At 35.8% G+C, this 12,570-nt stretch overlaps 1 protein-coding gene across 1 annotated transcript in view; it reads left to right on the top strand.

Moving 5' to 3' along the window:
- Positions 1 to 12,570, top strand: part of HSF5 (heat shock transcription factor 5) — a 44,076-nt gene that overhangs the window by 18,430 nt on the left and 13,076 nt on the right. The window contains 3 exon segments of the mRNA XM_055315960.1: positions 736 to 833; positions 3,174 to 3,695; positions 6,411 to 6,588. Coding sequence (XP_055171935.1) covers positions 736 to 833; positions 3,174 to 3,695; positions 6,411 to 6,588 — 798 coding nt within the window.

The following is a 12,570-nucleotide window of genomic DNA, read 5'->3' as shown; positions in this document are numbered from 1 at the left end:
CTTCTTTAGTTAAAATAATACCAGCATTAGCTATTCGTTTTTTGATTGCCTACTCTATGCCAGTACTATTCTAAGTGCTTTATGCATATTAACTCATTCATTCCTCACAACAAACATAGTAGGGCACGTACTATTATTACCCCTATTTTTTTAAGATGCAGAAACTGATGCCCAAAGAGATTAACCTTGCTCAAGTTTGTATGGCTATTAAAATTTTGGAGCTGGACTCCAAAGCCAAACAGTCTGGCTCTTGGATTCAAATTCTTAACCATTTGTTTAGATAGTTAAAGCATTTTTGTCTGGATTTTTACTAGATGCATTGTATAATGGTAGGACTATTTGTAGAGTATTTCACTTATCCTTAAAACACACCCTCCTCCAAATATTTATTATTAAATTAATTGAAACAGTTATTTTGTATTCCAAATATGTTCTGATATTTTCAGTAAAAATGAAATTTCAATAAGAATAAGTGGTTAGAAAAGGTAACAAAATGTTTAGTGCCAAGGAAATCATTTAGAAAAGTAGACATGACCCTTTAAAATGATTTTTATATTAGTTTATTACCATGTTGTTTTCAACAAATAATAGCACTAATTGTACTAAATATAATTTTGTTGCATCCACAAAGGAAAACTTTTGGAATTTTTCCAAGTTGAAAGAGGGGAGTGCCTTAAATGCTACTAGAGGTTAATTTTGATTGATGATTTTTCTCTGTTTGAATTTGTCCCCCAGCTGTGCTACAGTGCTGTTCTCCTTCTACCCACATGGATGCTCTAAGTAGTTGTGTCACTCCCACTGCCTCTTCCTATGCACACTGCAACTACTTCCAGGTAAGATTCTTGGAACAATGGACACATTCTCTGTACTTCACGTGGAATATTATTGACTTTGCACAATTTTAAAGTGTAATTTTATCTTAATGAGTAGCCAGAGGTAAGCTGTGGATTATGGCTTCAGTTTCTGAGTTCTAAAAAAAAAAAAAAATTGGGGGGGGGTTGTTATATCTGAGTATTCTAGGCCTGCACTGTCCAAAACAGTAGGCACTAGCTACATGTGGCTATTTAAATTAGTTAAAATAAAATAAGATATAAAATTCATTTGAGTGCTCAAAGTCTCATCAGGCTAGTGGCTACCAAATTGTCCAGCACAGATAGCATTTTCATCATATCTGAAAGTTAGTTTGAGCATTGCTGGTCTAGGCTCTTCTATGGTAAAATGAATATCAGATAAACTTTAAAAGTATATAAGTTACCAAATGACAGTTTCTTCTAAGATGATACAGATAATTACTTTTTTTTAATGAAAGGAAAAAATGAAATAAAAAATGAGAAATTTAAGTGGTGATTCCTTTTTGCCCCCATATTGTAAATACTATACTTCAGTTATTTTCTCCTTATTATTGGGAAGTGAGTGGGTTGATTTAAATGTTTTGGACTGCTACTTCTAGGATAAGATTAAATTCCATGCTTTGGGGGATCCCTGGGTGGCTCCCTGCATGGAGCCTGATGTGGGACTTGATCCCAGGACTCTAGGATCATGCCCTGGGCCAAAGGCAGGCACTAAACCGCTGAGCCACCCAGGTGTCCCAGTAGCTTCTATTTCTAAGAGAATATCTTACTAGTGGCATTCCAGTACTGAAAGGAATATTCCTTTTTTTTTTGAGAAAATTACAAAGGGAGGTCAAATTATAATCCAACTGGTGTTTGAAGAGTGTAGAATCAGATCAAAGGGACTTAGTTGGACATTTTTAATAGCAGATGCCATCAAGCATGATAGTCTAGTCTGTTCATCTTCACCATAGGGATGTATCTGTCCCACAAATTAGAAGCTCTTGTTTGGGGATCCAGATAGTCTATTCCTTGGATCATACTGGAGATACTCTGATGGTGTTTATGTCTTGATTATGTTTTAAATAAATTATTTAACATATCTTTAAAGAACCTTTTATTATTTAGGACAATACATGTTTCTTACAGGAAAATAGAGATAGGTAGACATAGCATTTTTAAAATGAAAAAAATAGAACATATTTTAGGTGTAATTCTGGAAATAAATGCAATTGGTTTAGTTGGATCATAGATACTGGTGAGAGTGTGCATGAATGATCATTATAGTGTAATGGTTAAGAGCAAGAGCTCTTCAATCAGGCAACCTATGCTTAAAACCTGGATCTGTCAGTTATTTCATTGTGACTTTGGTAAATTACAGAGTTTCTCTGAACTTCAATTTCATCATTTGGAAATGGAGATGATCACATTATGGACCTCTTGAGAGGATTAAATGGAATAATATATATAAAGTACTTTGCATGTACTTGGCATTTAGTAAGAACTCAATAAATGGTGCTATTGGCTATAGTAAAGTGGCTTGATGCTTAAACTATTTAAGTTTACATTATTTGGCATAATGTCCTTCAAATAATTGACACACTCTTTGTAGTGTATTTGGCAGCATCAACCCATTACATGTTTTATTTAATTATTACTCTTCAGTATTTTATGTTCATTGCTTGAGATTATCACCAAACATGTAATTGAATGCCTACTCTGTGCAAAGAACTATGTATAATATATCTTAAAGATATAAAGAATACATCTAAAAGTGACAGCTTTTTAAAAATCTGTTGTTTTATTATTAAAAATAAACAATCTCAGGAACCAAAGGACATTCGATATTCCATCCATTTTTCCCCAGATCATTTGGAACAGAATATCAGTACCTCCCCCTGAATCTGTAGAAGCATTGGTGGACTTGTGAGCATCCTGTGTTTGAAATTTCCTTACTACATTCCTAAAATAGCAGATGATAGATATAAGTGATGTTTTTGTTTGTCCACTTTTATGGAAGAATTAGGTATATAGACATCTTATCAGCAAACAGGCATTTCGGTACTATAGTGTTTTGATTTTGTATACTTTAAGCCTGAGAATTATTGGTCCTTTCCAGTATTAAATTTAGGATAGTAGTTGACATATATTAGTTGCTAAGTAAATGTTAACAATAGAATTGAAGCTACCATTGCTGAATAGTTGATTGGTGTTCAAGTTTTCTTAGCTGTAGTTAAAATTTAATCTATTTGTTTAACATTTGTCAGCCTAAACCTTGTTGCTTTCCTCCTTAATCTCATATTCAATTTTCTATCCAAACAGTCCTATTTTCTCTTTTCCCAGAATCCTCCAATGCAATCCTCCTATCCAGTTGAATTTCTGCCTTCTAATTGGCCTTGCAGTGCTACTGATGAAAATAAAAAGACAGAAGTAAACCTAGAGGCTGTTTTTCAGATAGTAGATGAATTGCATTCCTCCCCTAAATTGGAGATGGTGAAGGTGGAGCCTGTAGAGAATCAGTGCCCAACATCTCAGTCTAACAGAGGCCAACATATCCTAGCTAATTCAAACAACAGCAGTGCATCTTCCACAAGTCAGGCTAGCCAGCTGGAGCAACTTACTCCTGTAGGCTCAGATATTACATCTTTTGTAGTCGGAACAGAACAAGCAATTAACTGCTCTCTACCACAGTCACCTGAGTACATCTATACCATCCACACAGCTCAGCCTGTTGAAAATACTACAATGCAGGAATCTGCAGCCATCCAACAAGCTCATGTCAAACTGAAGGAGCAGCTAAGTCATAATCCATCTCCATCTTCAGTAGTGTTTGTGCAGGAAGGGCTACCATTCAGCACACATCAGGTAAGTCAAAGAAAAAGTCCTAAAAGCTCAAAGTACCTACTGCTTCTTGCTAAAGACCGTTTTAGTGAAGAGTTTGTCCACATTTTATTTGAATTTATTACGAGTTCATTATGCTTTTTTTTTAAGCTTTATTTACTTGAGAGAGAGCATGAGCACGAGGGGGGTGGGGCGGCACAGAGGGACGCTGAGCATGGAGCTGATGTGGGGCTTGATTCCAGGACCCTGCCATCATGACCTTAAGCCAAAGTCAGATGCTTAACTGACTGAGCTACCCAGGTGCTCCCATTTTGCTTTCTAGAAGGATCATGTCCCAGTGATTCTGCACAAAAAATTCAGAAAGAGGTAACCTTAAGCCCCAGACATCTTCTTACTATGTTACAGTCTGAAGTCAACCTCTAGAGAGGCAGTCTGAGCATTTTGATATAAAACTTATTTCATGTTAAATGCATCCCTCGAGTTTTGTTTCCTTTCTCAATATGGATGGACTAGGTATGCCTAGCTGATTAAAAATCCACTACTCAGAAAGGATAGTTTATCTGGCAAATAATATCAGGACTTTCCTAGCCATTTCTAGCTTGGAGGTAAGGAGATGGTTAGAGGTCTTTTTTTACTTTCTTACAGCATTATTTGAATTCTTTTTCGACTTATGAGCATACTGTGTTTGAATTTCACTACTAATATCTACATTATTTTTGTTGTTATCTACATTCTTAAAGCAGAATTCAGACTCTAGTTTGAGAGATATATTCTGAAGGTAGACGCAAATTCTTTTATTGCTGCTGGTTTATGACCAGAAAATGGATAAAGTTTGATTCTAAATAAAAAGTACATCTAAATTAAGATCACTTTTTGTGAATTAACTTAGATTTTCCTACTTTTATTTTTTTCTTGATCTTAGGCTTCTATATGTATATGTGTGTGTATATGTATATATATATATATTTTTTTAATTTTGGGTTTTTTTTCTCTAATGGAACTAAAAATATCACTGTTAGATTCCCAAGATAACTTTCTGACAGTTGTGTTTTTTTAATGCATTCTTTTTTATCTCTAATTTTAGATCCAAGTGTCTTAAGGGTATCAATCAACCCATTATCCTTTTTCAAGACCAACTGTTAAGACCTAGTATATCATGATTAAAATAATATTATAAATACTATAAATTCAGACCAAAGATAGGCCCATTGTGTTTCAGATATGATTGTGAAAAGAACATAAAATTTGTCTTTGTTCCTTCATAGTCACATCCAAAATACTTGATTTCATAATTAAAATTATGAAATTTAAAAATTTAAAAAAATAAAAATTGCATTCCCATAATTACTTTAAAGATCTTTAAAAATATATATTTGCATTCACATAATTACTTTCAAGATCTTTAAAAAATATATTTGAACATCAGAGCTTTTATTTTTTAAGTCTTTTAAAAAGATTTTATTTGTTGGAAAGAGTGAGCAAGAGCGAGCATGAGTGGAGGTGGGGAGTGTGGAGGGACTTAGAGAGAGGGAGAAACTAAGCAGGGGGCCCAATGTGGGGCTTAATCCCAGGACCCTGGGATCATGACCTGAGCTGAAGGCAGATGCTTAATCTACTGAGCCCCCTAGGTGCCCCTAAACATCAGAGCTTTTATTTTATTTTATTTTATTTTATTTTAAGATTTTATTTATTTATTCATGAGACAAGGAGAGAGATTGGCAGAGACACAGGCAGAGGAAGAAGCAGGCTCCATGCAAGGAGCCCAATGCGGGACTTGATCCCAGGACCCCAGGATCACGCCCTGGGCTGAAGGCAGGCACTAAACCGCTGAGCCACCCAGGCGTCCCAACATCAGAGCTTTTTAAAACCATGTTTTTAACTTTTAGCTTTATTTCATTATATAGTTTTATTTAAAATGAATTCAAAGAAATAAGAGTGTTTCAGAAGTTGGTCACCTTGATGAAGGGATTTGCATTCCAAAGAAAACTTAGGAACTCCAAGAAAGAAACTCCTATCTCATAAGCAGAACAGATCTAGATTTTTAAAATTTTTTTTTAAATTTATTTATTTATGATAGTCACACACAGAGAGAGAGAGAGAGGCAGAGACACAGGCAGAGGGAGAAGCAGGCTCCATGCACCGGGAGCCCGATATGGGACTCGATCCCAGGTCTCCAGGATCGCGCCCTGAGCCAAAGGCAGGCGCCAAACGGCTGCGCCACCCAGGGATCCCCAGATCTAGATTTTATAGAGGCTGAAGCTTCTATAATTTTGAAGGCCTCTTTAAGATGAAGAATACAAAATGAGTAAAATTAAGTGTCCTGAGCTCCACTGACCTCACCCAACAGGATTATGCCAATGACCACTTCAATATTACCAACAAGTTGGAAATCTGATGGAAGGGATACCAGAGTGGAAAAAGATAGTGGTCTTAACCAATTGTGTGTGTGCATGTTACAAAAAATAATAATAAGCTTCATGGTTAATCTTCCTCTGGTCATAAGTGAATGTTTAACTCCATATACATTTTAATGGTTTATGCATGGGGAAATATATATTTTACTACTGAATATTCAGATTAGTTCAACAAAATCAAAGGTAGTATCACTCATAAGAATAAAAAGGCTTTTACAGGTATGTTTGTTGGATCATGTTTCTGTACTAGATCTCCTCTGATAAAATATAACTTTTAGTAGATATTGGGGTAAATTCAGAATAATGAATGGGTTTAATATTTTAGGTGGATGCCAGTATAAAATGCCAGACCAATCCACCTGAGAATATCTTGCCTTCAGAACAGATGGGATTCCTTATTTCAGAAATGGGGCCTGCTAGCAAGCCTAGTAAAGAAGCAGGTTTATCCACTCCAGCCAGATACAGAGAGCGAAGAAGCAACTCACAGCAAGGAAAGTCCCCTGGTAAGGATTATTGTGCTCTAGAATACTAGAATTAGAACCATGGTGTAGAATTAATAAATGAATGACAGTTTTTTTCTGAGTCTTCATTTTTTATTCACAATTATACTGTACTTATCACATTGCTCTTTTACATAACTATAATTTTAATTCTATATGTTTTCTTCATTGTCTTTATAAGGTATATGAAAGTTATTTTCCTAATATTACACATAAAAATTTGAGTTTTCAAAGAGACAAAACATATTAAGTAAACGCAAAGGAATTTGGGTTGTTTAACTTGGAGAAGGCAAGGATTAAGGGTGATTTAATAAGTGCTTCAGATGCCAAAGACTTTGTAATTATTGATGTACCTGTTCTCTTATTAACAGACTGTAGGGCAAGAGGGAATGTGCTTATATTGTGGCAGAAAAGAATTAGATGGTCATTAATCACATTATCCTGAGCACATTATAAAGATAGTATAAAGTGTGACTTTGTATCAGTGGGATCATTTTTCTTGTGGTTTGCGGGAACCCAGAATTAATGATTGCTTTAAGCACATAGAGTTGGTTCTACTGTTTCATTCATTCATTTATTTTAATTTTTTTAGGCAGTAGAGGGAGTGCACTCAAATGGAGAGGAGAGGGACAAAGGAAGAAAAACATTTTTTTTAAGATTTACTTATTTGAGAGAGAGAGAGAGCACGTGCACATGAGCAGGAGGGCCAGAGGGAGAAAGAATCTTAAACAGACTCCATGCTGAAAGCAGAATCCAATGTGGGGCTCTACCTCACCACCGCAAGATCACGACCTGAGCCAAATCCAGGAGTCGGACATTTAATAGACTATGCCAGAGGGAGAGAATCTTAAGTAAGCTCTATACTCAGCATGAACCCTGCTCAGGGCTTCAGTCTCATGATCCTGAGACCATGACCTGAGCTGAAATCAAGAGTCAGATGCTTAACTCAGTCACTTGGGTGACTGAGCTACCCAAGTGCCCCTGTACTACTGTTTCTAAGGCAATTGGACAAAACCATTTTCAAAGAAAGTAGTAACATCTAATAAAACATGTTTCTTTACATGATCCAAAAACAAGTCATCAAAGTCTCCAGTGGCCAACTTTAATAATCTCAAATTATATATGTGTCAGAAGCATGCAATCCAGATAGAATTAATCAGGTCAGACAATCATTTTAGCTTATAAAAAATGGAAAAATATTGAGAAATTCTGTGAGAATTTCTCCAAAAAGTAAACTAATAGTGATATGATCAAGATCTTGCTTAGACTCCTAGGATTCTTGCTGCAAAACACCTTTTAGATGAAGAACTATCTTGCTCACTCATTTATTAAACTTATCTTGTACTGTCACTTTTAGTTGAATATATGGTCCAGTCGTGATGAAAGATTAAAATTTCTCACCACTGAAAATGTTTAAGACAATGGCATAGAATTTGAAGGTGGTTTATAAAAGGACAGTAACTAAATATTTACTGCATACCCATTTTTATGCCATAAACAAGGAAAGTGGTATTGTCATCACTTTAAAGATTGGGAAACTTAGGCTGGGAGAGGATAAGTAAGTTGTTCACAAACATAAGGTCACACGTTAATTAACGTACTTAGTATTCTACTCACAGTTATTCTGTTGATTGTATTATTGGATACACAAAACTTTTAAGTTTCACGTAGTCTTATTTATTTATGTATTTATTTATTTATTGGGTAGTTTTGTTTTTTGTTATTTCAGGTTTTTTTGTTTTGTTTTGTTTTTGTTTTGTTTTGCTTTTGTTGCCTGTGCTTTTGGTGTACTATCCAAGAAATCATTGCCAAGTCCAATGTCATAAAGTTTTTCTCTATGTTTTCTTCTAGGAGTTCTATAGTTTAGGTCTTACACCTAGGCCATTAGTCCCTTTTGAGTTAATTTTTGTATATGATGTAAGATAGGGTCCAACTTCATTTTTTTGCATGTGGATATACAGTTTTCCTAGTACCATTTGTTGAAGAGATTGTCTTTTCCCCATTGAGTGACGTTAGCATCTTAGTGGAAGATCATCTAGATCATATAAGTGAGCATTTTCTTCTGGTCTCCCTGTTCTAGACCATTGGTCTATTTGTTTGTGTGTATGTTAGTACCATATGATCTGTTTAACCTCTCAATTCTGGCCTTGTAGCACAAAACCAGCCTGGGTTGTCGAGCCTGGTCTGATGACCCATGAGATTGTGATCTGAGCCAAAACCAAGAGTTGGATGCACAGGTGTCCTTATAGAAGAATAGAGCATACATAGGTGAATGGTTGTGGTGATATTCCAGTAAAGCTCTATTTATAAAAATAGGTGCTGGGAAAAAAAAATAGGTGCTGGGCCCAATTTAACCCAGAGGTCAGTTTGCCAACACCTGAGTTAAACTAACAGCTTTTTTTTCTGAACAGTAACAATGGAAACAAGAAAAGGGTAGAATCACATTTTTAATATACTGAAAGAAAACTGCAATCCTAGAAGTGTCTACCTAGCAAGAAGATCCTTCAAGAATGATGGGCAGCCCTGGTGGCGCAGCGGTTTAGCGCCGCTTGCAGCCCAGGGTGTGATCCTGGAGACCTGGGATCGAGTCCCACATCAGGCTCCCTGCATGGTGCCTGCTTCTCCCTCTCCCTGTGTCTCTGCCTCTCTCTCTCTAGCTGTGTCTCTATGAATAAATAAATAAAATCTTAAAAAAAAAGAATGAAGGCAAGGTGATGAAAACACTTTTAGATAAACACAAAATTGAGAGATGTGCCACAGCAGGCCAGCACTAAAGGAAATTGCACAGGGTGTTCTTTGGGTAGAAGGAAACTATGGTAAAGGTATTGATTAATATGGGCTTTGATGAGTCAAGAGTACATACTGTAGTTTCTAGGGAAATCACCAACACAATAGAAATAATCCAAAAGAAGGCAGGAAAGGAGGAAGAAAGATAGGAAAATAAAGAACACAAAGAGAAAACATAAAATGGTGGATCCAGATTCAGCCAGTACAATGATTATATGTAAATGGTCTTACTTCTCAAATTTTATACTCTTCTCAAATTTTATACTGTCGAATAAGTCAAATGTATTATTCCTCAAAAGTTGGTATCTTCAATGCTTTGAAATGCTCTCAATACATATGCTTATCAAGTTTTATCTAGTTTTTTTTAAAACAAATTACTGGAACTATCCATTTCAAGACTTTCAAAGTAACTTTTTGCTATTTTGTATGTAGAAATAAAGATTTGTATTACAAGTTACTTAAAAAAAATAAATGGTCTTAAAACTTTAATTCAAAGGCAGAAATTGCTAGAATGGATGAAAAAGCAAACTCCTATAATAGGCTGGCTATGTAGGTTGAAAGTAAATGGGTGGGAAAAGATACAACATGCAAACAGGAAGTATGAGAAGGCTGGTATGGTTGTTTTTAAATAGATAGATTTTAAGACAGTATTATTAAGAGGGTCTGTATCATAATGATGAACAGAAGCATATCTATTATAGATATGTTTTTGTGTAATAAAAGCTTCAAAATATATGAAGCAAGAATTGACAAAAGGAGAAACAGACAATTCCTCAATATGGTAGGATATTTTTTAAAAGATTTATTTATTTTGGATCTTGTGTATGTGGGGGGAGAGGCAAAAGCAGATAATCTTCCAGTTTTAGTGTATGTGCTGCCAAAGTGAGCACAAGGAGAGAATCTTCAAGCAGACTCCCCACTGAGTGTGGAGCCTGGTCTGATGACCCATGAGATTGTGACCTGAGCCAAAACCAAGCTCAACCAACTGAGCCACCCAGGTTTCCCTATAGTAGAATATTTTAACATACTATCTAAGTAATTGATAGAGTAACTACACAAAATATTAGTAAAGACATAGAAGATCTGAGCAACATAATCAGCCACCTTGATCTAATTGGCATTTATAGAACATTGTATCCAACAATTTGAGAATATGCATTATTTTCAAGTGCGTGTAGTACATTCACCAAGATAGGTCATATACTGGGCCATAAAACGAGTATCAATAAATTCATAAGCATTAAAATTATACAAAGTGTATTCTCTGAATACAACAGAATTAAATTAGCAATCAGTAACAATTGAATGGCTGGGTGACATAGTCAGTTAAACATCTGATTCTTGGTTTTAGCTCAGGTTGTGATCTTTGGGTCATGAGATTGAGCCCTGTGTTGGGTTCTGTACTTAGCATGGAGTCTGTTTGAGATTCTGTCTCTCCTCTCCCTTTCTTGCTCATGCTCTCTTCCTCACTCTCTCTAAGATGAATAAATAAATATTGAAAAAAAGATTTATAGTGGCAATAAAGAAGCTAGAAAAACCTCTAACATCTGGAAATATAGTGACAGACATACTTCTAAATAATTTGTAACTCAAAGACAAAATCTCAAGAAAAATTAGAAAATATTTGGAACTGAGTGACAATGAAAACACGTTAGTTTGTGAGATGCATCTAAAACAATGTTAGCATGAAATGTGTAACTTTATTTATTATTATTTTTAAAAGATTTTATTAATTTGAGAGAGAGCACAGGCATGGGCAAGGGACAAGCAGACTTCCTGCTGAGCAGGGAGCCTGATGCAGGACTGATCTTAGGTTCCAGGATTATGACCTGAGCTAAAGGCAGACACTTAACTAAGCCACCCAGGCATCCATATTTTTATTTTTTAAAGATTTATTTATTTTAGAAAGACAGAGCACACACGTATACGAGTAGGGGTAGGGGCAGAAGGAGAGAATCTTCAAGCAGACTCTCTACTGAGCATGGAGCCAGATGTGGGGCTCAGTATCACGACCTATGAGATCATAACCCATGAGATCATGACCTGAGCCAAAACAAAGAGCCAGATGCTTAACTGACTGATCCACCCAGGTGCCCCAAAATGTATAGCTTTAAATGCTAGTATTAGAAAAGAACTAAGACCTAAAATCAGTGACCTGAAGTTTCACTATAGGAAACTAGAAAAAGGAGTGCCTGGTGGCTTGGTTAAGTGTCTGCCTTCAGCTAAGGTTGTGGTCCTAGGGTCCTAAGGATCTAGTCCTTGTGTCAAGGTCCCTGATCTGCAGTGAGTCTGCCTCTCCCATGCTCATGTTCTCTCTCTCAAATAAATAAAATCTTAAAAAAAAAGAAACTAGAAAAAAAGGAAAGCAAACCCAAAATAAACATGAGGGAGGAAATTATAAAAATAAGAGTAGAAATCAATTAAATAGAAAACAGTTGAGAAAATGAACAAATATAAAACTGGCTCTTTGAAAAGATCAACAAAATTGAGAAACCTCTAGCTAGACTGATCAAGAAAAGAAGAGAACCCAAATCATAACTATCAAAAATGAAAAAGGGATTACCACCTCAGAATTTATGGATATTAAAAGGATAACAATACTGGGGAATAGTCTTACATCAATGAACACGACTTAGGGATCCCTGGGTGGCGCAGCGGTTTGGCGCCTGCCTTTGGCCCAGGGCACCGTCCTGGAGACCCGGGATCGAATCCCACGTCGGGCTCCCGGTGCATGGAGCCTGCTTCTCCCTCTGCCTGTGTCTCTGCCTCTCTCTCTCTCTCTGTGACTATCATAAATAAATTAAAAAAATTAAAAAAAAATGAACACGACTTAAGTGGAATAAACATATATTTTGAAAAATACTACTTACTAAAATTCATACAATAGCCAGATGAATAATAGTCCTACATCTATTAAGGAAGTTGAATTGGTTATCAAAGACTTTCCTCAAAAGTAAGAATCCTCATGATGACTTAAATAGATACAGAGAAGGCACTTGACAAAATTCAGCACTTATTCATAGTAAAAACTCCAAACAAAGTAGGAATAGTAGAAAATTTCTCAAGCTGATAAATAGCACCTCTAAAATATGTAAAACAAAGATCATATTTAATGGTGAAAGACTATATGTGTCAGAGACTGGGAACAATGCAAGGATACCCACTTTTACCACTTGTATTCAGTTATTATACTGGTGG

The sequence above is a fragment of the Nyctereutes procyonoides genome, unplaced genomic scaffold, assembly GCF_905146905.1.
Source record: "Nyctereutes procyonoides isolate TBG_1078 unplaced genomic scaffold, NYPRO_anot_genome, whole genome shotgun sequence".
NCBI classification, from domain to species: domain Eukaryota; kingdom Metazoa; phylum Chordata; class Mammalia; order Carnivora; family Canidae; genus Nyctereutes; species Nyctereutes procyonoides.
This window is presented reverse-complemented; position numbering and strand designations above follow the sequence as displayed.